This window comes from Ptychodera flava, chromosome 6, assembly GCF_041260155.1.
Source record: "Ptychodera flava strain L36383 chromosome 6, AS_Pfla_20210202, whole genome shotgun sequence".
In the NCBI taxonomy this organism is placed as follows: domain Eukaryota; kingdom Metazoa; phylum Hemichordata; class Enteropneusta; family Ptychoderidae; genus Ptychodera; species Ptychodera flava.
The window spans coordinates 37,203,299-37,230,292 of record NC_091933.1 but is presented as its reverse complement, the minus strand read 5'-3'; the positions used below and the strand labels follow the sequence as shown (position 1 = coordinate 37,230,292).

The following is a 26,994-nucleotide window of genomic DNA, read 5'->3' as shown; positions in this document are numbered from 1 at the left end:
CCGGACACTTTTAAACAAAAGAAAGCCACGTTGATTATTATAAAATATTCGGTTATGGAAATTAGAAAGCATTGTTAGAACAATGGGCACGAGGCGGAGAGTGGTATAACTCCTATTATTGTATCTTGTTTGTTTGTCATTTCTAGTTGATAAATCCAAAGTTCTCTTCTCAATGACCCTCCTCAATTTTATCGACCAGGTGTTTACTCTGTAGGAAATGATTTCATTTTCAGGGCTACTTAGAAGGGTTCATTTTGTTGACACCGTCACACGGACAAATAGAGAGACTGTCTTTCTATTTGTCTGTTATACCGTGAAACAAACACTCGCATCTTGATCTCTGTTCGCTAAATTTTGCCATCAATATATAGGTATAATATGATGAATAATTATATACTATTATATATCTGAAATATTGATACATAGCTAAGAGTATACGTGCGACATGTCAATACTTTCTCATGTCCGTGCTCATGGCTCGTCAGGCAGTTCGCGCCTCTGGGACAGATATTGGATTTCTCAAATTTCTTCAATTCTTTCCTGGTACCGCTTGTGCGGGCTCATTTTTAAGTTCATGGCGTAAGTAAAATTTTCACGGTCATAGTTTCTCGAAAATCGAAAATGTTATTTTTCCCCATAAAGTTAACATAGGGATGGCGGCCATTTTGAATTTCAAAATTAACCTCACTTTGAACGATGACCCCTGATTTTTATTCTTGACTTGGTATGAAAATGGTTGAAAAGTTTCACTGGGGAAAGTTAGAGCGAAGAGTTCAGTCTCTCACTTTCGGTGCGCACATTATCTCAGAATCTCAGAGTTTAATCCGATTGTTAACATTGTACCAATACAACTGTACGAATAATGCATTGACAATTGAGCAAGGATCTACACACCAAATAAAAAGGTGAAATGTGCAGCGGTTCTCAAGTTTTGGTAAGAAGACCAGGGGGATTCAAGAATGAGATATTGGCATTTTTAGACCAAACAGCAAAAATTGTATCAAAAATATAGTATTATTATTATTATTATTATTATTACACTTTATTAAAGAGGGTAATCTGATTACAGTAAAGTAATTGTAATTTCCATCAGAGCCCTCATGAAAAGAGAGGCAAAACACACAAACAAATCATCGAATAAACAAAAACGTATGGAATAGACGAATAGAAGATGTCGAAGACAAAGGAAAAATAGGCTAGTCTAAGTCAGAGCCTTCATTACAATATTTCATGAAAGATAACTATGCAGTTTGATTTAAACGTCGACAAGGCTTCACAGTCACGGATAGTTGGGGGAATGGAATTCCAGATTTTAGTAGCTCGATATACAAATGATCTTTGACCCATGCTTGTCCTAAACATTGGTGGGTAAAGGTTACCATTACTAGAACTACGAGTATTTAAACGATCCATTTCTGAGAGAGGTTGGAATAAATCACTAATATAGCTTGGTGCGAGACCATTTAAAGCTTTGAAAGTCATAACAGCTGTAAAGTATTCAATACGTAAATCTATGGGCAACCAGTGCAAACTAACAAAAACTGTTCGAGAAGGAAAAGTCGTGTCAACTCCGAGAATTACCTTACCAGCCCTTTTCTGGAGTTTGTACAATCTTTGGAGATTGGTCTTAGACGTACTAGCCCAAACAATACAACAATAGTCAATTACAGACAAGAACAAAGCGTTATAAACTAGCAAAAGAACACTCCTTTGAGAATAGGGGCGTAGTCGTCTTATAACACCAATTCTTGCAGACAAAGTCTTGCACAAATTATCTATGTGGTCATCCCAGCATAAAATGTTGTCTAATTGAACACCAAGTTCAATTAGACTTGCAGGTTTGTTACAATTTGAACGAAACTGATATAAATCATTCCTAAAAACATTCATATCAAAATTCAAAGCAAACGGATCGACAATTCCACAGAAGATTTTTGACCCAAAAATTGGTGTGGGGATGTTACCTAAATACAAATATGCAAAATTCACCAGCATTCGAACAAAAGTAAAGTAAGTTTACCACAAGGCCCATGCATTTCAAGTTTCATAGCAATTAGACAAGCGACTTCATAGGATATGATTTTTCGACCAAAAACGGGAAAAAATTGCCCTAAATACAATATATTAATTTCACCACAAACATCTGGCTGACGACAAAAGTGTCAGCGAGATGTTTCTGCATAATATTTCGGCATTAACACGGAGCTTGGTAGTCTTCAATTCCTCTTGTAGGTAAGTTTTGATTCATTTTCCCTAGCACAGACAGATTCAATGTTGACTCAAGATTTTTATTCTTGATTTGAAACAAGAATAGTTGAAACTTTCTTTAAGGAAACTGTGAGCAAATGATTTAATTAGTTCAGTTTGGAGGCGCATATTACTTCATGAAGTGTCGTCGCTCCTGATCTGAAATCCCCGAATCGCATCGTTGTTTTTGTACTCTTCTACTATGTTTGAGTGACTTTTAAAAGCTAAATAATGTTTGCTGATTCTAACTTAAGTCGACAGAAGGCAAGGCGGACAAAACGATGCATATATGATCATGAGTGTATTGAATTATAAATCACGTGAAAATATTTCAATTTGCATATCATTATATAGGCCTATTAATGTATACATACGTTTTGTACGGTTTTTTTGCACCGAAAAACTATCAACATACTCCAGAGAAGTGCTTACCCGGGGAGTAATTTCTTTCGAGCCTGTCAAATGCTCAATAAAATTATCACTTGTGCGGCAGCCTTGCATCCCTGCTTTGTTACATGAATTAGCAGCGCAGGAATAAGGAATAGATACTCTGATTGTGAAATTTTCGTGATATTTTGCTGTCACGTTTGTGTTGGTTCAGTTTGAAGCCATCATCTTCACCTGAGTATAACTGTGGCTCTGATATGTTCCCATCAACGTCTTGTAAAATTTCCAAACGATTTCAGTCTTGCTCTCTATTTTCCTGCGTTTCGATTCGGTTTTGAGTACACAGTATGTAACTGCTCGATATACTGGTATTTTTCCAATATATTCCTTTTGGTAATTCGTTTCAATGAATTCCGCTATTAATTGCCACGCGACGGGCGGGGGGGGGGGGCTTGCAAGCAAAACTTTGCATTTTCACATTTTTTTACGACAAGCACACACTGCACGCCATTTGAATCAACATGCATCTGCTTTCTAGCTATGAACAGTGATCAAGTAAAAGTTGATCGATGTTATATTCCAAGTCACCCCTATCACCCAAGGCAACTCTTTTACATTTTTGAATTGATCAGATAAAGTTGGGATTCTATGTTTCTATCTCCTTTTCATCCACTTTAATTTTTAATTGCAGGGTACAGCTTAGTCTGTGCGTACCCGGTTTCTGTGTTTGGTACAATGACTTTATGCTATCAGTAAATCTGTATTGATTTTCAACAAACACTAAAATGACACAGAGCTCCCATTTTATCAAGAAATTAATCATACCAAATATCAAAGCGTTCAGTTAGGAAGGTTTACAGATAATAACATTTCGACCAAAAATGAGGAATTCGACCCTTTGATTTACATATTCGAATTTCATAATTGTATATGCAGCAATTCTAGCACTTTACTTTTGCAGAAAATTGGTTCACCTGAGAGTGATTATTAGCCCAAAGAAATTGCAAATGGACATTTCACTAAAAAGTGTACTTGTAACCCTTACATAGGAAACAACCTAAACGTACACATGAAATCAATTTCTGTTTTAAATAATTTTCCATCTCTGTCAAACCCATGTTGCCGGTACAACGGCTGAAGCACATTACACATGTGAAATAATACCACTGATAGGGAGTATATATATGATTCCTGGAAACCGTTACAAAGTCATGCTTTTCATACAGAAAATGTGCAATCGACAGAATTCGCTAAATGTTTTGAAATTATATTAAAAATGTGTTTGAAAAGTATTATTATCTTCTTTTTTGATGTGGATTTAACTGGCTAATTCTGGGATGAACGTAATTTTCAGGTTGCGATAATAGCTACGTTTATCATCAGCAACTATGCGGTGCAACATGACATCAAATCAATTCCAGCTATGGTTATCATTCAAGGCAAGTAAATCACCAGGTCCAAGAAACAATAAAAATCACTGACAAAATCAACTGTGCAATCTCGAACCACTGGTAAAGTGGTGGGATCATGTATCAATGGGTAAGTGTACCCTGCTAGCAAGCTACACCAGTTACCTCCACTTGTTCGAAATTTCAACCTTCTGTTATTTTGAAGTTTAATGACTTTCATGATTAGTGTTTTTCATATGAACGTTTTCTCTCATTCAAAATGAGGTCAACCTTTTCTGGCACTCTTTTACAGCCCGTTTCCGAGAAAGCATTTATTTCTTTTGGACGGTAGGCGAGTTCATCTGCTATCTGATTTATAAATTTGCGGTCATTTGAAAGACGGTTGTTAATATCGAGGTTAAACTTCTTAGCACGCAAGTCATCTTGGATGCACTTCAAGACATGGGATCTTTCTAACGGCAGGAAAGGAACCATGAAGGAAATAAGGTTCTTCTCTAACAGGTCGCTATGCCATAATCCGCCTGAAAAATTAACATCGGATTTAACATTAGATATTTTCTATCGAAGGATGCAAAAGTTCTTTATTTAATGTAAATGATATGTGATTGATGAACGTCAGTGTGTGCGTATGTTTTCGTGTGTGTGTGTGTGTGTGTGTGTGTGTGTGTGTGTGAGAGAGAGAGAGAGAGAGAGAGAGAGAGAGAGAGAGAGAGAGAGAGAGAGAGAGAGAGAGAGAGAGAGAGTGATTGACTGACCGACTGACTGACTAACTGACTCAGGTGGGAGTTTTGCTTACATGGTCGTCTCAAAACCGAAATGTTATTATTTTTGGAGGTAGCGACTCGTTTCGAAATGAATTCATTGTTGTTGATCTTGATAGCTTCTCTTTTCCAAACCACAATATTTGATAAATTGACCCATTCTGTGTTGATGTAAAATTTGCTGATACAACGTAACATCTGTGTTTACGTACATGTACGTTAAAAGGTTAACAGGTCGCTCGTCGGCAATTTATGTCCCGTAAGTCATTATAATCTTGCCAATTAAAGGTCTAACTCAAAGGCTTAAACGGCAGGTCAATCAGTACCTGGTTCATTGAAAGCCATTTGTTTCAAAAGTTCATCCATCTCTTTCAAAGTGATGTCTTCCCTTTTCTTGCCATCTTCAAATTGCTGCAGAGTTCTCTGTGATATCTCTCTTCCACCAGAGTTGCTGAAATAAAGCATTCAAAATCGTTCTGTAATAGAGACTATTCAGTCGTCTCAGTGAGATTCAAAGGCTTCATTTCTCTTGGTAACACGGACACCAGCTTTCAAGGGAGAGAAACTTACGTACAGTGAAGTAAATCCCAACTCGTTTTTCCTACCATATGACCCTTCTAGCTTCAAGTCTTTGTTCACGTCAGTCAATCGAAAAGGCGTTACTTGAAACAGCATGTCATGGATCTTCATTATCAAAGGGTATTGGTAAAATATTAAAATTCGGTTGTAATTATAAACAGTCACCACATGGTAAATGTTAGTCATCAGGGTATAGCTCTTTTTTCCGCCTTGCAATAATTACAAAATCAGTGAATGGCTCAGATATGCTCTAACACAGGCGCCAATGGTGTGCCCAGTTAAGTACAGACCTTTGGGAAGTGGAATATACTTTATTCGTACAGAACAACAAACGGTTTTTAACACACCCTACGCTCGCGTGCGTCCACGCAAGTATGAATGATCGTAACTGCAAGAGAAATTAGCTTCCAGCAATTTTAATCAGGTCTTCTGAGCACCAAGCAAATGCATTACACTAAATATTTCATGTTGTGCTTGCGGTGATTGTTCGTTCATTTTCCGCAACTTTGAGGCAGTACGCACGTAGATATAAAACAGAGGGATGAGCGTGAGAATGTAAAGCAAAGAAGATTTGAAAACTTCAGAGTGACGGAATTACTGACCTTAAGAATATGTATATACTCTTTCTATAATCTACTCCATCAATTTCCGGAAAATAATCTAGGAAAGGTTTCAGAACATCAATCAATCCTGGCTGCATTTCATCCGTTTCGTCGAAGATGAACATTTGCCAGCCGCAGGTAGAAATATTTGAAGAGACCCAATCCTGAAGCTGGTTCTGGGGAGCAATTACATAAAGTATGTGAGCATTGTTAAATACACATATTGTTTGCAAATTAATTAAGCAATACTTTCAAGATAGTCATGGTTTGGTAGCGTTTAATTATTATGGCCAAAAGTCGCCTGCTAAATCCCGCGGATGATCCAAAATTTGAAAACTACGTGTTTTTTTTACACATAGGTAAGTCACATGATTTCCGATAACGTTCAGCTTATCAAAACGCCTTTATGTGTGTAAAGTGTAATTTGGGGAAATCCAGTTGATATTCCGCACGTCTTCCGATGTTAAAGTAGCGACATACCTTATAGACACTTTCAAATTTTTATTTTTTTCTCAGTTATATAAGTCCCAACCTCCAATAAAGTGTATATTTTCAGAAAGCCCTGATATTAGGAAACCCGACCTTTGATTTTTTTGTTATGCACTATTGACGGTGTTAGACTAAAGTGCTTTTCAAGAAATTGTAATTGTCGCACCATATAATATGAGTGGAGACTCGGAGAAAAAATCGCAGACACTCATTTGTAAGGTATTACTAAGGCTTGTCAATGCATAAATTTTGAACGGAAATCTCGCAGCATGTTCGCTATAGGGAGGAAAACCAGATTTTTGGAAGGTTCAAAATGCTTGTTACGTGACTATTGTGCAAATAATGACTGTATACTGTACACCGTCGGATTTTCCAATATCAGGGATTTTAGAAAATATATATTTTATTCGGGTTTGGGACTTCTATGTTGAGAAAAAATAAAAATTTGAAAGTGTGTATAAGGTGTTTCGCTATTGTCCGAATAAAGATTTTGTCCGTCATACATAAGCTTATTACAATCTTGCGACAGCAACTCTATATATAAAGGCAAGTTTTTCCTCAAACTGTGCCAGTAGAGTAGAAATAATGGGTTCTATTCAGGCTTTGGCTTAAGTAAGGTAAGCGTCAGGCAGAAGCTTATTATTTGCGCATGAAAACTCGAAAGTTGGTACTAAGATTTAATAAAATATGCTTAAAAGAGCATCACCAAGAATGCAGCTTCTCTTCCAATTAACGATATCACAAGGTCATCATCTGATACCATGACCAATGCACTGATCACGTGATAAGATTCCAACAAAAGTTATCAATAACACCGATAGAATAGACCTTATTTATTGAGATACTTCGCAATATCATTGAAACATTCCTTCTTTGTCGGTCTTATGTCCAATATACTTACAATTAACCACCGACCACTTAATTATCCACATTTCATACAGAAATGAAAACTGAGGAGAATAGTAGGACTTCATCCTTATAACATATGGTTTAAGACCATAGACATGTTCGACAGTTGATTCCATCAATTGTCTGAGAATGTTTCTGTCTTCAGTTAATGAAAATAGGCCGTAGCTGATATTTTGCTTTTAATTTTCAGCGTTTCTGAAACGAGGCTCACTGGGTATTGGCATCATATATACAAACACACTTATTTATTTTGCTTATATTTAGGTTCTCCCTCACCTTGTATTCTGGAAGATTACTCTCGTGCAGGAAGTGTAATCGAGTAGAAAACACGTGAACGTGTTTACTGCTCATTCCGTTCTTGAAGAGACTTTCAGCAATTATCCTACTGACAAAGGTTTTCCCGATACCAGTTGTACCATGGAATGATAACACCAATGCTTTTGCTGGATTTCGATTTTCAATGTGTCCCTTCAAAACATCGAGTACAACCTTCTCAGCCAAATGCTGACCGTAAACCTTCTGCTTCATGGTTTCTTGCAGAGCTGTTAGAATGAGAATGAAATACAAAGTAAACAAAAAATGGAGATGACCCAAAATTTTCCAATACACCATTTCCTCTCATTTTATCGAGCAAATACTTGAAACAACTTTGTCTCCGAAGTGCGTCACCGAAAACGCTTATCATTTGAGTTACGGCAGTGTCATTTTTCGTCCCAATATCTCGCCATATCTACCATTCGAAAGATCTTGTCGATTTACTTTCCGAATATACCAGTCGCTACTTTGGGATGCTAATAGACTCTGTCTCGTGGCGAAATCTTTATATGAAGCACAAACCTTACAATAATTTAGAAGCTGAGAGACACACGCATGATAGCATTCGCGGAGAGAATGTTACTAGACAAGTAAGGATAATTTAAAATTTATAACTCTTTGAACTTCCCTTTCATATTCCATCACCAGATTTATTTTCATCTCTTAATGTTATGTCAATTAGACAGCGCACTTTTTACTTTACAGCAATTTTAATGTTAAAATGTATGAATGGAATTTGTCCACAATATTTATCCAGGTTATTTACTCTAAACTGCAATGTTCATGACAATAATACACGGTCTTCATATCGCCAGGACTGTTATGTACCAAGGACTACTTTAAAAGCTGGTCAACGTACGTTTCACTTCCGAGGGGTCTAAGGGTGCAATACCTGACCTACAGATATATTGAACAAAGTACTTGTCTTTATACCTTCAAATGTAACCTGAAATACCACATCAGAAGGAATGTTTCCCTGTAGTTTGTCTCCTCTTGTACGTATATCTGTGATCTGTAGTTAATTCGATTTTTTCTGAATGAGCCCCGATGAAAATTACTGTAAATCAACTTGGCCGCTCAATAAAAGTGTTAATAAAATAAATAAATAAGTAAATACATATGTCACGGTCCTCGCTGTCAACCACAACCCGACACTCAAATGCATTTCACTAGTGATAGCGTTTATTACTGAAAATGGAACACAGAGACATTGTCAGTTCCTTGTATGCTGCCTGTCCGGCTACAGTTTTTGAGGTGAACTGACCAAAATTACACGAGTGCAAAATTTACAGAAATTCATGTACACCAAATTTACAGCAATTACATACACTAAAATACAGCAGTAACAATGCAACAAAGTACGTAGTGAATACTCCAAACTACCATACAATTAATGTATCAATGTAGACATATTTTCTATGTTGTTCTGGAAGTACAAGTTGCAAGTGTTCTACATCATCAATTAAACATTTCCTGTACAAGACACCATTCTTTAAAACAAGACGTTTCCATTCACATAAAAGTAATCTGACATCCTCTGTATGACCATTTACGATTGGTTTGTAGCCCTTCTTCGACTCATCAATGATATACCTCATTGCTGTATCCTTGGCCATTCCAGTCAACTTTACCTCCACCTTGAACTTCTACTGATCCCTCAACATCTGCTATCATTCCGAGTGATTCCGAGTGATGGAACTTCTGTTGCATGACACAGTGCCTGGACTACCTTGGGCCCCAAAATAGTTTCCTCTTCTGAGTTCTCTCAATTCCATGGGATCCTTGATGAAGCGTCGGCCTCTATATTCTTCTTACCACCTCGGTAAACAATAGAGAAGTCGTACAAAGACAAATCTGACAGCCATCTGTGTCAAACTGCATCAAGTTTTGCAGAAGTCAATACGTATGTCAATGGATTGTTGTCAGTATACACCGTGAATTTGTTTCCGTATAGGTAGTCACTGAATTTCTTTGTGACAGCCCATTTCAGTGCCAAAAATTCTAATTTGTGAGCAGAATAGTCACTTTCAGATTTAGTCAGTCCTCTGCTTGCATAGGCGATCACCCGGAGGATACCTTTCTGACGTTGGTATAGTACAGCTCCAAGACCTTTTGAGCTTGCATCTGTATGGCGTTCAAATGGTAGTGTGTAGTCCGCAAAAGCTAATATTGGTGAAGCCATCAGGATTTCTCTAAGTGAATCAAAGGCTTGCTGTTCATGTCATCCCCATTAAAGTTTTTGAAATCTCCCAGCTTTATTTCTTGATTGTCTTCCACACAACAAGTCATTCAGGGGCTTAGCAATCTTACTGTAGTTTTGTATGTATCTATTGTAGTATCCAGCAAACCCAAGAAATTGCCTCAGTTCCATTACATTGGTTGGTACTGGCCAGTTCTGTAGAGCTGCTACCTTATCTGGATCAGTTGAAATTCCATCAGCTGATATTATGTGTCCCAGGTATTTTACTTTCCTCTGGAATAGAACACATTTACTTGCCTTCAATTTTAGACCATTTGACTCCAAACACCGGAATACACGCTCTAATCTCACAAGATGGTCCTCAAAGGTTCTAGAAAAAATGATAACATCATCCAGATATATGCAGCATTCTCTGAAGGCCAGTTCTCCAAAACACCTTTCCATGAGACACTGGAATGTTGCAGGCGCATTGGTTAGTCCATTAGCCATGCGGTTGAATTCAAATAGGCTCAAGTTTCCAACTGTGAAGGCTGTTTTCTGTTTGTCATCTTCTGCCATCTCTACCTGGATATATCCCGAACGGAGATCTAGTGATGAAAATCATTCCACCCCACTAAGGTTGTCAAGTGTATCCAGAACTCTGGGAAGTGCATACGCATCCTTGATTGTTTTGGAATTCAGGCGTCTATAATCAATGCATATCCTCAGCTTTCCATCGGATTTCCTTATGCAAACTACATTTGAAGACCATGGGCTGTTTGGCTCTCTAATCACACCACTCTGTAGCATTTCATTCAAGTACTGATGTAACTCCTCGTACATACCAGGTGGAATTCTACGGTATTTTTCCTTAAAGGGTGTTTCATCTGTTAACTTTATAGTATGGGTTACCAATGTTGTGCATCCTAAATCCATTTCACCCGTGGAGAATACATTTTGCCATTTTCCAATAACAGCTAGGGCTTTTTCTTTTTGGACATCAGATAATTCGGCACCTGCCTCCTCTAACTCCAGATCTCGCATCAACCATTCAGGTACTTTTTGTGAAGTGGCGTCCTTAGAGTGTGCATCAATATCCTCTCCATATGGGTCTAAAGGCTGTGAGACATTGGATGCCAAGCTGATGTTGCCTAGGGTGCTTTTCAGGGGGACTGTAACTGCTCGTGCTCCAAGATTTGTCACTACTACTGGTATCCGGCATGATTTTCCCTGAGGCTCTAACTTCAACACTGCAGGAGTAACAAGTAAGCCACCAGGTAAAAGTTTATCATTCTCTGGTTCCACCACAACAGTTGATCCACAATTCCTTATGTCCACCCTACAAAATCCATGGATGACTGTGCGTTCATATGACCCGACTGTTATAGGTTTAGTATTGGTGACTGGAAATGTCCTAGCTTCAATCTTCTGTCGATGGATAATTGCTTGGTATGTCAATCTCCATTCCGGTAACAGTTCTGGTTTAGATTGTACTTCTTCTGGCTCAACCACAAAGTGTCGGAGAACATTTGTGCCTATAACAGCTGGTACTGATCTATTATATTCTGTGTCTTCAACCACAAGCAAAAGGATATCTTTGGATATTTCCTGTCCATGACTATCAGGCAAATGTGCTTCGACTTCAATATAACCAATATAAGGAACTTCTGTACCACTAGCCCCTTCTGCCCTAACTAGGTTGTTCAATTCCTGGATTGGTTTCTGTAGCTTATCTCTGTTGAAGGTTTCAGAAACAGTAGATACCATTGATCCTGTGTCTATAAGAGCTACACAAGGGAATCTTCCAAGCATGATCTCTCTTTCGTTGGCATCACCTACCAAGGAATCAATTATGTTAGAGAGACTGCTTCCTTCCCGGCCTAGTACATGTCCCTCCTTATGCCTGGCCACTCCCCATTTAAAGGACAGTCTGCTTTCTTGTGTCCAAGTTCAACGCACCGGAAGCACTTACCAATAAAAGCTTGCTTAGGTTGAGAATTATTGTTGTTACGCTGTCCCTGGGCATCCTCGTTGTTACCACGTCGACGGGGAGTGGATTGTGTTTTTGTTGAAGTTTGCTTCTCCAGTTCAGCAACCTTTTCGGATAACCTTGCCAGACTTTTGGTGATCTCATCCATTTTGGCCAGCATATCCTTGTCAGCCACACTTCTCTGGTGAACATGTGTGATGGTCTCCTTATTTACCTCTAGCTTCCTAGCAGCAAGTAATAACTCGGGGTAACTTTCACTGGTATCATACCTGTGTCTTATAGCACTCTTATCTTGATCATTTGACAGACCAGAAAAGAACTTGGTTCTGAGCATGGTTTCCTCTGCATCTTTAGTCACAGAGATTGACTTGATCTCAGCTCATCCAACAGCCCTTCAATGCGACATGCCCATTCGGCCACCTTTTCTGTCTTGCCTTGACGTGCTGTATAGAATTTTTCCAAAACTGCATCAGGGGGCAACACTTTCCCAAAAACCATATCCATCTTCTCGATCAATCTCGACACGGTGATGTCTTCACCCATATGCAATAGGACTTCGGCAGCAGAGGATCGTAGTGATTTCCTGACAACCTGCATTATTATAGCCTCAGGAAACACATTTTCCCTCTGTAGTGCCCGAACTTCGTAGCGCCACATTTCATAAGTGACATCACCCTTACCAGAGAAAACAATTATTCTTGGGAATTCCACTGAATGAAAGGCAGTTGGGTTTGTGACTGGCTGTGTAGCGACTGCTTCAGCAGGTGACGACACAATAATTGGAGAAGATCCTGGAACAGTGGTTTGTATTGATGCTGCTAATGATGGAAATAGGACTGGGTTTGGCACAGTTGTGGGTATTTCTGGCTTTGCTGTTGGCTTCGATGAAATGGGAGTTAAGGCCTGCACCACTGCTTTCTTATCGTCTTCAGATAGTAAACTCAGCATTCTTATAATTTCCTGTACATCTCCCGATTTTGGTTTGGTATGCTGTGGTGTAGCACTCTGCTTGACCTCTTCCATTAAGTGTCCAAGTTCCAACGCTCGACTTGTTGTCATATGACTTGCCCGTAACCTACATTCCTTAAATGTGCTTTTGTGTATAACTGGCAAAGCAGCTGTGATAGACTCTATATCCTCGAAAATGATAAAAGCAGAATCTTCACCAGAAATATAAATTTGCTCAAGATTTCCCACACGAAGCTGCTGTTCTAAGAATTCTTTGACACTTTCGACAGTACATGCAACAGGCAAATGTTGAACATAAATGCTTCGCTCTTGAATTGATACATTGGAAGCCATTTTATGAAAATTGTAAGTCTATCTTCCGATTGATACAGGAAAATGAGAAGGCACTGAAAAGGGAACTCCTTCTAATTACATAAATGTGGATTAATAAACAAGTGCAAGTTGGGATATATAGAACAAAAATAGCTACGTGTTCTTAGGAATATGATCAAGTCAAAACTACACAATGACAAATATCAACATGCAAAGAATATATATCTCAACAAATAATATGTAGCACGAGGCTGTATAATGACTAAAATGTTAAAGGTTCTTCAGACCAAGGTGCGATATGAATGAATATTATAATTTATATACCGTACAGATAATATCTGACGAAATTAATTAAATGCTCAAAAATTACAGAAAAAAAAATACTTAGCACCAACTTTTTTTTGAACACTGAATACTTCAAATATATCTACACTAACGCAGTGTTAGACCCAACTCAATGCTAGGAGAAATTTAATGAATCAATAAATACTAAATTAGTGGGATATTTCAACAAATACTTGGCAGGCCGTTCAGGCCGGGACAACATTTCTGTAGCTTCAACACTTGGTACTCTGCGCAGAGAATTTTCCTCACCGTCGACGTACGGACCTGGCTCCTCGTCTGTATGCAGTCCGGGTGGCTCTCAAAAACGTCCAACGGAATAAAGACACACACCTGGTTTGGCGTTGTCCGCTGCCCAGACACTTCTGACCAGTTATGACGTGGCACTCGTCAGTATCTTCCGCTCACCATTCCATCCAAAACACCAGGAAAAGGACTAGGACTTGCCAATCCAGTCGACTACGCCATTTGTCATGGTCCTCGCTGTCAACCACAACCCGACACTCAAATGCATTTCACTAGTGATAGCGTTTCTTACTGAAAATGGAACACAGAGACATTGTCAGTTCCTTGTATGCTGCCTGTCCGGCTACAGAGGTGAACTGACCAAAATTACACGAGTGCAAAATTTACAGCAATTCATCGTGTACACCAAAATACAGCAATTACATACACTAAAATACAGCAGTAACAATGCAACAAAATACATAGTGAATACTCCAAACTACCGTACAATTAATGTAGTCAAAGAAAAGAAACTAACCTGAAAATGCAACACAGAGTCATTGTCAGTTCCTTGTATCTGCATGTCCGGCTACAGAGGTGAACTGAAGCAAATTATGCGTGGAGTGCTTTTATATTGGCAATCCACGTGGTAATGCCAGCTTAGCTTTATTCATTGGTTGAATTAAAACATCCAGGTGATTTCATATGAGCGAGAGGAACAATAAAAGGTAAGTTTCTATCGGTTGAATAAAACATCCAGGTGATTTCATGTGAGCGAGGGGTAACAATACAAGGTAAGTTCTATTGGTTGAATGAGAGTGTACGAATCAAAGTCATGAATAATGCTAGTATATTAGAAAACTCAAAATACCGGCACAGCACACAAAACGAGAAACACAATCGACAGAAAACACACCAAAATCCCATTAGGCCGTTACACATATATAAAATAAATAAATAAATAAATAAAATTTAATCTCCCTCTTGTCATACAGCTTTGTGTGCAGCCCATTTGTATCAGTATAGAGAAACAGGTCGAGATGTAAAGCTGAGTTCGTACTCACTGTTGCCCTTCATTTGTAACTCGTTAGGATAGATATGATTACGGTAATTTGATATGCTTGGATTATCGCAGCTCAACAGATCATCACCAGTGTTTTTGACACTGGCTTGTATAGAGATTGAGGGAACTTAGCCTCATTTGAATATAAATGGAACTTAACCTCATATGAGTAAGAGAATATGCCAGGAAGAAATGGTTCAATAATCTTTCGTAATGTTATATTACGTTGTTGATTAAAAGTTTATCATTTCTATGACTTCATCAGTCGTGTATTTCTGTCTTCATCCATGTTTTACTTAAATCGCCCGATCTGTGATCGATAACAAAGTATTGTAAATTGAGTTACGACCTACAATATACCTTCATTTCGAAAGCTACTATCGTGAATCGAAAATGAGTATATATGTAAACTTCTCTAGCTTGTCTAAATCGAAAACTGATCAATCTATATCTTGTAAGTAGTTACCCTGAATCAAAAACGAGTCTATATGTACAACTTCAAAGCCTGTATAAATCGAAAGCTAGTCTGAATCGAAAACGAGTCTGTATGCATTTTCCAGTCCAATCTCTGAATGAAAGATGAAAGTAGGTCTGTATTTATTTACCAGCCCTAGCTCAGTATTGAAAACAAGTCTATGTACATTTTACTAGTCGTATCTCTGATAACAAATTAGTCAGACATTTGCTATCCGGTGAGTCTCCGGTGAGTCTAAACAACGGAAACAAATCTATATACATTTGAATACAGCATCATGATATTACGTATAGCGCTTACGCATGCTTATACGTAATTGTATTCTGTTTACTCCGTTTATGGATGTGACGTGTCTTCTCCATGGTCTTTCCAACGTTTGTGTGTGATATCAGTGAACGTGTGAATGTCTTTACAACTAGTACACAATACGTATATATAATTTTATATATTTATATATATATATATATATATATATATATATATATATATATATATATATATATATATATTCGTTTATAGAGTATTACACAGGTACCAATCTGCTGGTTCAAATAGTTTATTGTATCTGCACAACGTTTCGTCCTGAAAGTAGGACTTCCTCTGTTGCACCTGTAGCACCTGGGGAAGTGCAGGCAATCTGCATTTTGCATTTGGAAGAACTCTCTCGGCCATTGTATGATTTTCATGTATCACCATTCTGGCATAAAAGCTCTAGTACAGTCTTTACTTCCAACCGAAACGCACCCTGGCCGTCTATCGTTTTCAGTTGTAAATCACGCACTTTGGACTGTCAATGCTCACATCACGGCGGAGGTTGGCCCTCCATGGTGCGATCTTTTCTATTTAAACTCTGTATTTTGACCAAAAGACGTCAAACATCAAGTACTCCTGTGCTGTCAAATGTCCTCGTTCCAGTTATCTCTTTAATTAGAATTGTCATATCGACAACATATGATGCAAACATTGTATAACATTGGACTATTCTTTGCAGATGTGACTCGTCTCTTACGGTTACCTTGAAATGAAGGACAATCTATGGCAAGTTATGCGACTGTGCATAAGGCCAAAGTAATTAATTTCTTTGTTTTTCGTCCCCACCCGCGTAGGTTTTTAAGGTTTTCATGAAAAACACACACAATGTATTTGAATAGGAAATTTTAGGACATGACCGCTTAGCTTTTCTGAACTAAAAGTTTGTTACAATTTTTTATTTGCTGCAATCAAATTACATTGTGTTAATTTTCTTGTGTGTGTTTTTCAGCCGCTTAGACGCTTACCTTTTCCCATTTAGAGTGGACGTCAAACAAAGACTTTAATTACCTTGGCCTAATTACACTGATGCATGCATTGACGTTGCTGAGGACTCATTTAGAACGAAAGGAACTCATTCATTATGAAATGTGTTCAACTTCAAGTATAAGAAACACGATTGGAACTAATTAGGGATAATTGGATTGTGAAGTACTGTCGGTTTAATCTACAAATGTAAGCTCATCTGCTTTTCTTTTTGAGTTACACACTTGTTTTTATGAGTAATTTGTAATATTACAACATTCAGCTATAGGGCAACAAACACTTTTGAGAAATTTGGGTAATATGAAGATCCAATTATCCCAAATTAGTTCCGATCGTCACGGTGTTCAGAGAAATAACATTAGGCATATATGTCGTAGACGAAAAGCTTGTAGTAGTGTTTCAGGGAATACAGAATACAGTATTACTTCATGTGTATACAAGAGTTTGTAGATATATTGGGAGTGCAGTCTTACTTTATTCATTAATAAAAATTCACATGCTAATTATCATCTTTTTCAGTATAATTGTATGCTTGTTATTGCATTGAGCTATGCTTCAACGTTTGTACATGTTTTATTTGTCGATATAGCAACCACCTTAAACCTTTGAGTGATGTACATTTTCCCATCAAAATTTTAGTGCAAAATTTTACCAATTTTTATGAATTTTGTTGGTAATTTTTTTTTGACAATTTTGGATGAAACAGACTTCACTTGTCATTGGCAACAGTTTTTGATCAAAAGTTTAGAAAAAATTTAAAAAAAAATTGTTGGAGTTACATTTTAATATGATAAGGTGAACAAAAATTGACGTTGGCACTCAAAGAGTTAAAAAAGAACGCAACGATACAAAAGTTGATGAGACTGTGACATCAATCACAAAAAATAATTAATATGGAAGCACACATCGACAAGGGCACCATAATTTACAAAGTAAATTGGAGATAAAAAAACGAAGATATCTGCAAAACATGAAAATGAATGCAACCCAACATATGAAATTTCGCATATAGCTACAAAGTACTAGTGGCCAGCACTCAATGGGAAGTGCATCTAATTCAAGAAGCGAGGTGGGAAGTTGTATGCAAATGAGAACAAGTGTAGCGAAGTGTAGCGAAGCTAAATTAACGCTAAAATTCCATATCAGACACTCTATGTGAAAATAGTCCCATCTTAAACAGGCTGCGCATTAATATATTTCACTGTAATTAGACTTCTTTTCCTAGCCTTCGCTACACTCGCAACACTTAAATACGTAGCGAGGGGGTAGTCTATAAAAAGTTTGCACCTCGGATCTTGCAGTGTATAGAACTGAATATGCTCACGTGTTTTACAACAGGTTCATCAATAGTAGTATGCTTCACAGAACAATGAGATATATGTTATCACTATATGTAGCAGGTTTTTTTCAACTTCGCACAGTACTCTCAGAGTTTAATCACTAATTACAAAACTTTATTAGTCCCCACGGACACCGTCCGGGGGGACTTATAGGTTTGGTCATGTCCGTGCGTCCGTCCGTCTGTCCGTGCGTCCGTCCGTCCGTCCGTGCGTCCGTCCGTTCACGCAGATATCTCAAAGACGCCTGGAGTGATTTCGTTCAAACTTGGTACAAGGATAGTACCCTACCTCATACAGATGCACGTCGATTTGTTTCACAATGCGATCAAATTTGGCCGTGTTAGAGGACTTTTTAGTTTTCACCTCCATAGACTCCCATGTATAAGGCAGTCCATAGACTCCCATGTATAAGGCAGTCCATAGACTCCCATGTATAAGGCAGTCCATAGACTCCCATGTATAAGGCCAAGAAAAATAAAAATTTAGTTTCTCATCGTATTCATATTGCAAAAAGGATGCAGTGACACAGTTTTTAGTCCCCACAGATAAAGTCCAGGGGGCTTATATAGATTGGGTCATGTCCGTCAGTGAGTCCATCCGTGAGTCCATCCGTTCACGCAGATATCTCAGACACTTTGACAAAATGTCACGTGACCTTGGTGACCTTTGACCTCAAATATACATATTTGTCCATAACTCAGTAACCACAAGTGCTACACCCTTCATATATGGTATGATGGGACACCTTATGACGCCACATATTGTACCTCATTAATTATGCACATATCTAATTTTTAGCGAGCCAATAGTGCTAGAGGTCTGATTTTTGGTATATAGGGATAACTTAGCAATACAATTTTTTTGACAAAATGTCACGTGACTTCGGTGACCTTTGACCTCAAATATACATATTTGTCCATAACTCAGTAACCACAAGTGCTACACCCTTCATATTTGGTATGATGGGACACCTTATGATGCCACATATTGTACCTCATTAATTATGTGCATATCTAATTTTGAGCGAGCCAATAGAGCTAGAGGTCTGATTTTTGGTATATAGGGATAACTTAGCAATACAATTTTTTTGACAAAATGTCATGTGACCTTGGTGACCTTTGACCTCAAATATACATATTTGTCCATTACTCAGGAACCACAAGTGCTACACCTTCATATTTGGTATGATGGGACACCTTATGACGCCACATATTGTACCTCATTAATTATGTGCATATCTAATTTTGAGCCAGCCAAAAGAGCTAGATGTATGATTTTTTGTATATAGGGTCAGACTACAGGATATAAATTTTTTGACAAAATGTTATGTGACCTCGATAACCTTTTACCTAAAATACACGATTATGTCAATAAATAAGTAACCACAAGTGCTATGTCCTTTATATTTAGTAGGATGGGAGACCTTATGACAACACATGCTTTACCTCATTAATGATGTACATATATGATTGTGGGCAAGCCAATAGAGCTAGAGGTCTGAATTTCGGCATATATGGATTAATTAGCGATACAATTTTTTTTCAAAATGTCACGTGACCTTGATGACCTTTGACCCTGATTATGTACATATATGCATAACTCAGTAACCACAAGTTCTTTACGCTTCAATTCTGATAGGATAATAGACCATAAGTTGTCACATCTTTTACCTCATTTATTATGCGCATATGTATTTCTTGGCTGGCCAATACAGCTAGAGGTCTGATCTTTTTTCCCGATTTAGAATAATAACTTAGACATGCCTCTTGTTTCAAATTGGGAACAATGACATAGACCTATGTGTCCATAGATCTGAACATATACACTCCAGTGATACTTCTTAATGACCACATTTCCCTGCCCTATCAAGACTAATACTCCTATTACAAGTGGGGACTATGTCATTGTCAATGACTTGTTTAATATGCAAATGAGCTGTTAATTAACTTGACACTGCTTTATGGGACAATTAGATATCCATCAGATCAACATTTTTAGCATGTTTTATTTAATTTAATGCTGTAATTTTAGAGTACAAAGTTCATTAAATATGCAAATAAACCCTAAATTAACTTGACACTGTTCAATGATTCATAGCACAATTAAATATTTATCAAATCAATATCTGTAGCACGTTTCACAAAATTTTGGTGCTGAAATTTCAGAGTGATATATCTAATTACAAAGTTTATTAAATATGCAAATGAACCCTTAATTAACTTTACAGTATAGTAAGATATCTGTCGTATCAGTATGTGCAGCAGTTTTCATCACATTTGATGCAGTTATTTCGGAGTTATATGACTAATTATAAGACTTCATGAAATATGCAAGTGAGCTAATTATTAACTTGACACTGCTCAATGCTTCTCAGTACAATTGGATATTTATCAGATCAACATCTGTAGCAAGTTTCATGAAATTTAACTCTGTAATTTTGGAGTAATATCACTAATTACAAAGTTCATTAAATATGCAAATGAACCCTTAATTAACTTCACACAACTAAATGCTCTACACCACAATTAGATATCTGTCGGATCAGTCTCTACAGCAGATTTCATCACATTTGGTGCAGTTATTTTGGAGTTATATCACTAATTACAAAACTTCATAAAATATGCAAATTACCGATTTGTTAACTTGACACTGCCAAATGCTTCTCAGTACAATTAGATATTTATCAAATCAATATCTGTACCTAATTTCACTGACTTGGGTGCCGTAATTTCAAAGTTATATACATAATTACAAAGTTCATTAAATATGCAAATGAACCCTTACTTAATTTCACACTACTAAATGCTTTACACTACAGTTAGATATCAGTCGGAATAGTATCTGCAGCAGATTTCATCACATTTGGTGAAGTTATATTGGAGTTATATGACTAATTACAGACCTTCATAAAATATGCAAATGAGCTATTTATCAACTTGACACTTCCTAATGCTCCTAAGTATAATTAGATATATATCAGATCAATATTTGTTGCAAGTATCATCAAGTTTAATGCAGGAAATTCAGAGTTATCTCACTAATAACAAAAGTTCATTAAATATGCAAATGAGAAGATAATTGACATGACACTCACAGTATCATCATAATGTTCTTAGATTGTCATCTGTGAAAAGTTTCATGAAATTTTGTGCAGTATTTCTTGATATATGTCTACACTGTCATTACCGTCTCCATTGGGAAACCATTGTACGGAAAAAAACGATATTGCATAACTTCATTAATATGCAAGCCACACTAACCAAAATCTAATCAGTTCTTGCAAGTAGCATATGGTACCTGTGTACCAAATCTGACTTGAATCCGTTCAGGCGTTTTTGAGTTATCGTGTAAACAGACAGACAGACACACACACACACACACACACACACTAACACACACACACACACATACACACGGACAGACAGACAGACATCGCTATGACATTAGCCCACGTGTTTACACACGTGAGCTAAAAATACTGTAATTATACGGTGTCGCTCAAATTTGATCAGAATTGGTACATACCAAAGATCAACAATAAGTGGTTATTTCTATCTGTTCAGTGCAGGAATATTATACGTTGATGTTATGATAATTTCTGCACAGTACAACCAGAAAAACAACAAGAAATATTTAAACCAGAAAATTAAGAATGACAAAAGTAAATAAGGTCTGAAACTTTAGGTACCGAAGGTCAACTTTAGCAACATGCATAGCAGAGAATCTTTCAACCATGGATGTACAAAAATAGACATCCATGGTTTCAGCAGATCTGTTAATATGTCACAGTTCATAAAACAATGACAGGAAATGACCAATTAGCTGTTTCAGTTACTGCTACCACTCCCAAACATAATAGGTACCCTGCATACAAATAGGTTAAAGGTCAAATCCTCTTATTCAGATGAGTGGGCTGATTCAGTTCACTGCCACCACTCCTGCACACTTGCAGTATTTCCCTTTTTCTTATCTCATTTGCACATTTTTGACACTGATGTGGTCATTTGAACAAATTTACATTTCAACCCTATATCTACCTGTACACCAAATACTGAGACGGTAGCTTTGGCGGTATGGGAGCACATACATACCCACAAATATACAGACATACAGACGCCACTCAGACTCACCATATAAGCTCTTTTTGGTATTTATATATAAAACAAATATGAGCTAAAAATAAAAAAGGTCCAGATATAAAGCTGAGTTCCTACTCTGTTTCCTTAATCTCTACGTTATAAGAAAAGCTATGATTACGGTGATATGATTGGATTATCCAAGCTCAACAGATTATCGCCAGCGTTCATAACTCTGGCTTATAAAGAAGGAACCTAGCTACATTTTAATAAGAATGAAACTTGACTCATATGAGTACGAGAATAAGTCAGGAATAAGGGGTTTAACATTTGCGTTCATTGGTATGCCGACGATCAGTCGTTATGTTATCTCACCAAATTTAAGATGTTGTCGATTAAATCCATATCATTTTAATAATTTCTTCATAGGTGTACTTCTGTTTGCATCCATATTTTAAGTTACATCGTCCGATCTGTGATTGATAAAAATGTATTGACACCTGCTGCGATTGTTTGTGTAAGAAATCTTGTTTTATAAGAGATGGCAGCCTTGTTTTTTAGTTCATCATAAAGTACGACGATGCATATCTATATAAGGATAGAGTTGTACTCGATTTTTCTAAGTTGCAAATTTATAAAAATATATTTTGCATAATTAAGTATGAGCCCACTTATTTCACAAACTGTGGACAATGACGAAAGAGGCAGCAAAGGGACGCATTGAATTAATGATCGAATCATGTAGTCAAAAAATCATGCACGAGAGTGGATCTTTGATCCTGTTATGAAAGGTTGTTTGTTTGTCACTAAGATACGCTGCGCTCGCTCTCAGGTTGAACCCGTTTCGTATTGTATTTAAACTATGCACGGTCTATGACAAAGTATACATGTTCTTTCTCACCTTTCATATTTGCTTCGGCCCAGTTCTCCGGACAGCATTCGCGCAATGAGCACCACAGTGAGTTGCCGTATTTATGCACTCCGAACATACCCGCCACGGCAGCACCAGCTGCCCCTAAACTTAAGCCTATACCGATTGCTTCTGCTGGTTTTACACTAATTTCCGACAATAATAAAACCACTACCACGGAAACCATCACCACCTTCAGTCTGCTGCTCGTATTCTTAGGTATGGCCATGTCAAAAGAAACTAACCGCACTCTCTTCCACCAGTAAAGACTGCACGCGCTCTTCTTCGTTTAGAGCATGGCGGACTTTGAACTTTGAGCTTATTCCGCCACGGGTCGTTGTATACTGCAATGACAATGTCCCATTGACCGTATTTTTTCCTCTTCCGGGTCGATTTGAGCTACAGTAGTGCCTGTATATTTTTCTAACGGAGAATTTGCGGTAGAGTCTGTCTGTGTAACGGAGCGATCATTACAATATAAAGCCTTTTTAGCTCACGTGTTCACACAGGTAAGCTGATGTCGTAGCGATGTCTTTCTGTCTGTCTGTGCGTGTGTCTATTTGTCTGTCTGTCTGTTCACACAATAAATCAAAAACGCCTGAACGGATTCAAGTCAGATTGGTAGACAGGTGAAGTTATAGTCAGGTGGCTTAGGCTGCATTCACAAAAACCTCTGGAGGGGGAGCGGTCGATTCCAAAAAGTTCGATTTTTTTTTCAATACACCCTAACGAACTCACTATGTGTTCAAGTCCCCCATCTGGCTTGATATAATTTTGAAGTCCCCCAGCAAATTCTTCGCCAAAATATATCAAATCATTATACATGGGAGTCTATTCGGCAAAAATATTTACATTTCCCATAAAACCCATAACCCCACATGACAGACAAAACATATAAACTGATGCAAATTAATTATTTAGATGACGTCATAAAACCCCAAAATGGCAACTGAAAGTTACAAAATGGCCGATTATGAAGTTCACTATGCTTGGTACAATAGCCCATTTACGAGACAAAATGATACTTTAAAGGTAATGTGTAATTTGTATTAATATTCAATAAACTCAAAATAAAAAATAAATGTACCAAAACTTAGACAATAAGCTCAACAAAATTTTAAAAACTCTTATGAGATTATTGATTATTAAACAATAGTCTGTGTTTGAAAAATCGAATCTATATTAAAGGAAATGAAGGCAACTTCACACACTGCATCTACCTTTGTTTGTGATACGGAATAGTGAGAAGATGAATGTGGTTCGTGATAAGGGAAACATGGTGAGAAACCAGTGAATCGATAGTGTTATGACCCTTGTCATGTGACCTATCTATCTATCTAGAAAATTTGTATAACGCCTAATATCCAAAGGTAAACAATGCTCAGTGGCGCTTGACCTTGACAAGGAAAGAGGTTTTATGTTGGTGATTTTTCCGAGCGGCATTTCGGCCAAAAGTGGGCCTTCATCAGTCACTTGAATGGTTTTGTATTCCCACATGCTAAGTTTGATGGTTGTCATTGTTTATCAAAGACAGATGCTAAGATCATTAAGTTGTGGTCAGGCTGTTGTGTGAATTGTTGCCCATACGGTCCGTTTGCACTCTCCTTGTGTTGATTTTTGACAGAAGGCAAAACGGACATGTTAATGTCAATATGGTCATGAGAATATTGAATTATTTCAATTTGTTATGTCATTATATGGGCTTATTAATGTAAACTGTGATGACAGAAAAAAGGCGGTGAAATCAGCGATTTTCTTAAAAGCAAATTTATTTAAACCTATAATTAAACCTAGAGGTAACTAAATAAATTTACAATGCACAGCAAAATGACTTATCTCAGGTGGGACGGCACAAAACTCCTAGTCTCCAGAGAGTCAAGTGTAGACAGGCACAGTGATGGATGAAGAAATGCTCTGGCTTGCAGGCTTATGTAGATCAAAATCGCGCAGATTTCACAGTCACTGTGAAGGTCTTGAAAAGTCCCAACAGTCTTGCAGTAAACACTGAAGTGTTTCTGAAAATCTGTACCGTCCCGTATTTATACTAAAATGATTATGTCAACAAAATATCTATTGATATGCTAATTGCTGTTCTAAACAAATCTTGACTTCTAGTAAACATGACCTACTAGAAAAAATCTAAACACCACTAATTGAATTCAAAGCCACGAAGGAATGACCTTACACACAGACTTTCAAAATGTTGTAGACATAATAAACCTAGGTCATGGGTGGGAAGAATGACCGATATAACAATATACGCAGTGATTGTACGACATTTTCAGCACCCAAAAACTTTCAAAATACTCCGGAGAAATGCTTACTCTAGGTATAATTTCTTTCGACCCTGTCAAGTGCTTAATAAATCGGTACTTGTGCAGCATTCTTAAATTCCCTGTATGGCTTGGTTTCTTAAACTAGCACCTCAGGGATATGCACGCTGATTGTAAAATCTTCTTAACAATTTGCTTGTCTGCTAATACGTATTTGCGTGCTAATTTTTGAAGCGAACATCTTCTCCTAAGTATATTTCTGATTTTGGTATGTCACAATCATTATTTTATACGATTTCAAACGATTTCAGTCTCGCTCTCTACTTTCCCCCTACGTTTCTGTTCTTTTGAGACCATAATCTTTAGTTACTTAAGAATCTTCCTACATTCCCTTCGATATTTTTTTTACCGTATTCCTAATTACCACGTGAGGGCCATTTGCAAGCAAAACTTTGCATTTTGACATAATCCATTTTACATGTAAAAACTTCTTTTGTAGACATTACATTACAGTGCACTATGGGTGAAAACTAGTACTATAAAAGCAAGGTTAAAAATAATTGTACTGACTAGCACACCATGCATTTAATTTGAATCACACAATGCATGCATCTGCTTCTTGGCTACGACCAATGATCAGCTAAAAAATTCTCAATATTATATTCCTGGTCACCCCTATCACCCAAGGCAATTTTCATCTTTCACATTCTATTCTTGAACTATTCAGATAAAGTTTTGGATTCTATGTTTCAACCTTCTTTACATCCACTTTTATTGTGCATGGCACAGCTTCGTCCATGCGTATATGGCTTCTGTATTTGGTACTTTGACTTCATGCTATCAGTAAACCTGCCTTGGTTATCAACAAACACTAAGATAAATGATACAGACCTCCATTTAATCAAGAAATGCATGCTTCAAATATGAAGCATTCAGTCACGAAGGTTTACAGATGATAATAGTTCGGCCAAAAATGAAGAATTTGACCCAAGGGTTTACATTCTTGAATTTTATCATTATTCTTTTTATAAAATAATATAGTACACATACCACTCAAAAGCTATCATGGATACATTTCGGTAAAATTTTTTGATCAAAAAATAGCAATATTAGACAACAAAAATTCAAAATTCAAATAATACCTTCCTTCTATTAAAAACAAAGATTGTCATCTTTACGACCATACGTCAAACATTTCAGAAACGCGCGATCATTAATTGTTGAGAAAAATGTGTTGATCTTATAGTGAATATTTCCCAAACAAATTAAAAATAAAGATTTTACCACAAAAAAGTATACCTCTAAGCCATCCCGAGGAAACAAACTAAACTTACACATGAAATCAATTTCTGCTGCAAATAAATTTCCTTCCCAGTCCAAAGCGTGGCAGGTATTACGGCTGAAACACATTACGCATGTGAAATAATATCACTGATAGGCAGTACACGTGATTCATGGTATCCTATATGACGTTGTGCTTTTCACACTCAGAAAACTTGAAAGTGACAATATTCGCTGAATGTTTTGAAAATAAAAAAATATGGTTGAAATGTGCCATTATTTAATCCGTCGCACAGGTCGGGCGACCAATAAACCAATTTGCACCTTCAAAAGAGAAAATCGAAATGGAGCTAATTTTCAATTGTTAAATGATGTTATAATCAAGATTGTTAACTTTAAGGCCCAATATGAATTAAAATCTTTGGTCTTAGATTGAAATATAGGAAAAAGGTATGAACAGCAGACTGCTGTGAGGATGGCTCATTGCGGCCATCCAGATTTCCCTCTGACAAACTCTATTTCCAATAATGCACTATTTCCGTTTTCCCAATTTTCAAGATCTCAT

General features: G+C 37.2%; 1 protein-coding gene across 1 annotated transcript; it reads right to left on the bottom strand.

The window, feature by feature from the left end:
• Positions 1-3,420: 3,420 nt before the first annotated feature.
• Positions 3,421-23,190, bottom strand: LOC139135661 (torsin-1A-like). Its single transcript, XM_070703193.1, has 5 exons — positions 22,867-23,190; positions 7,660-7,925; positions 5,986-6,161; positions 5,131-5,255; positions 3,421-4,564 (listed from the first exon to the last, which is right to left on the bottom strand). Exons 1-5 carry the CDS (start codon positions 23,102-23,104, stop codon positions 4,266-4,268), a joined length of 1,104 nt encoding a protein of 367 aa, XP_070559294.1. The 5' UTR covers positions 23,105-23,190; the 3' UTR covers positions 3,421-4,265.
• Between the last annotated feature and the right edge of the window lie 3,804 nt (positions 23,191-26,994).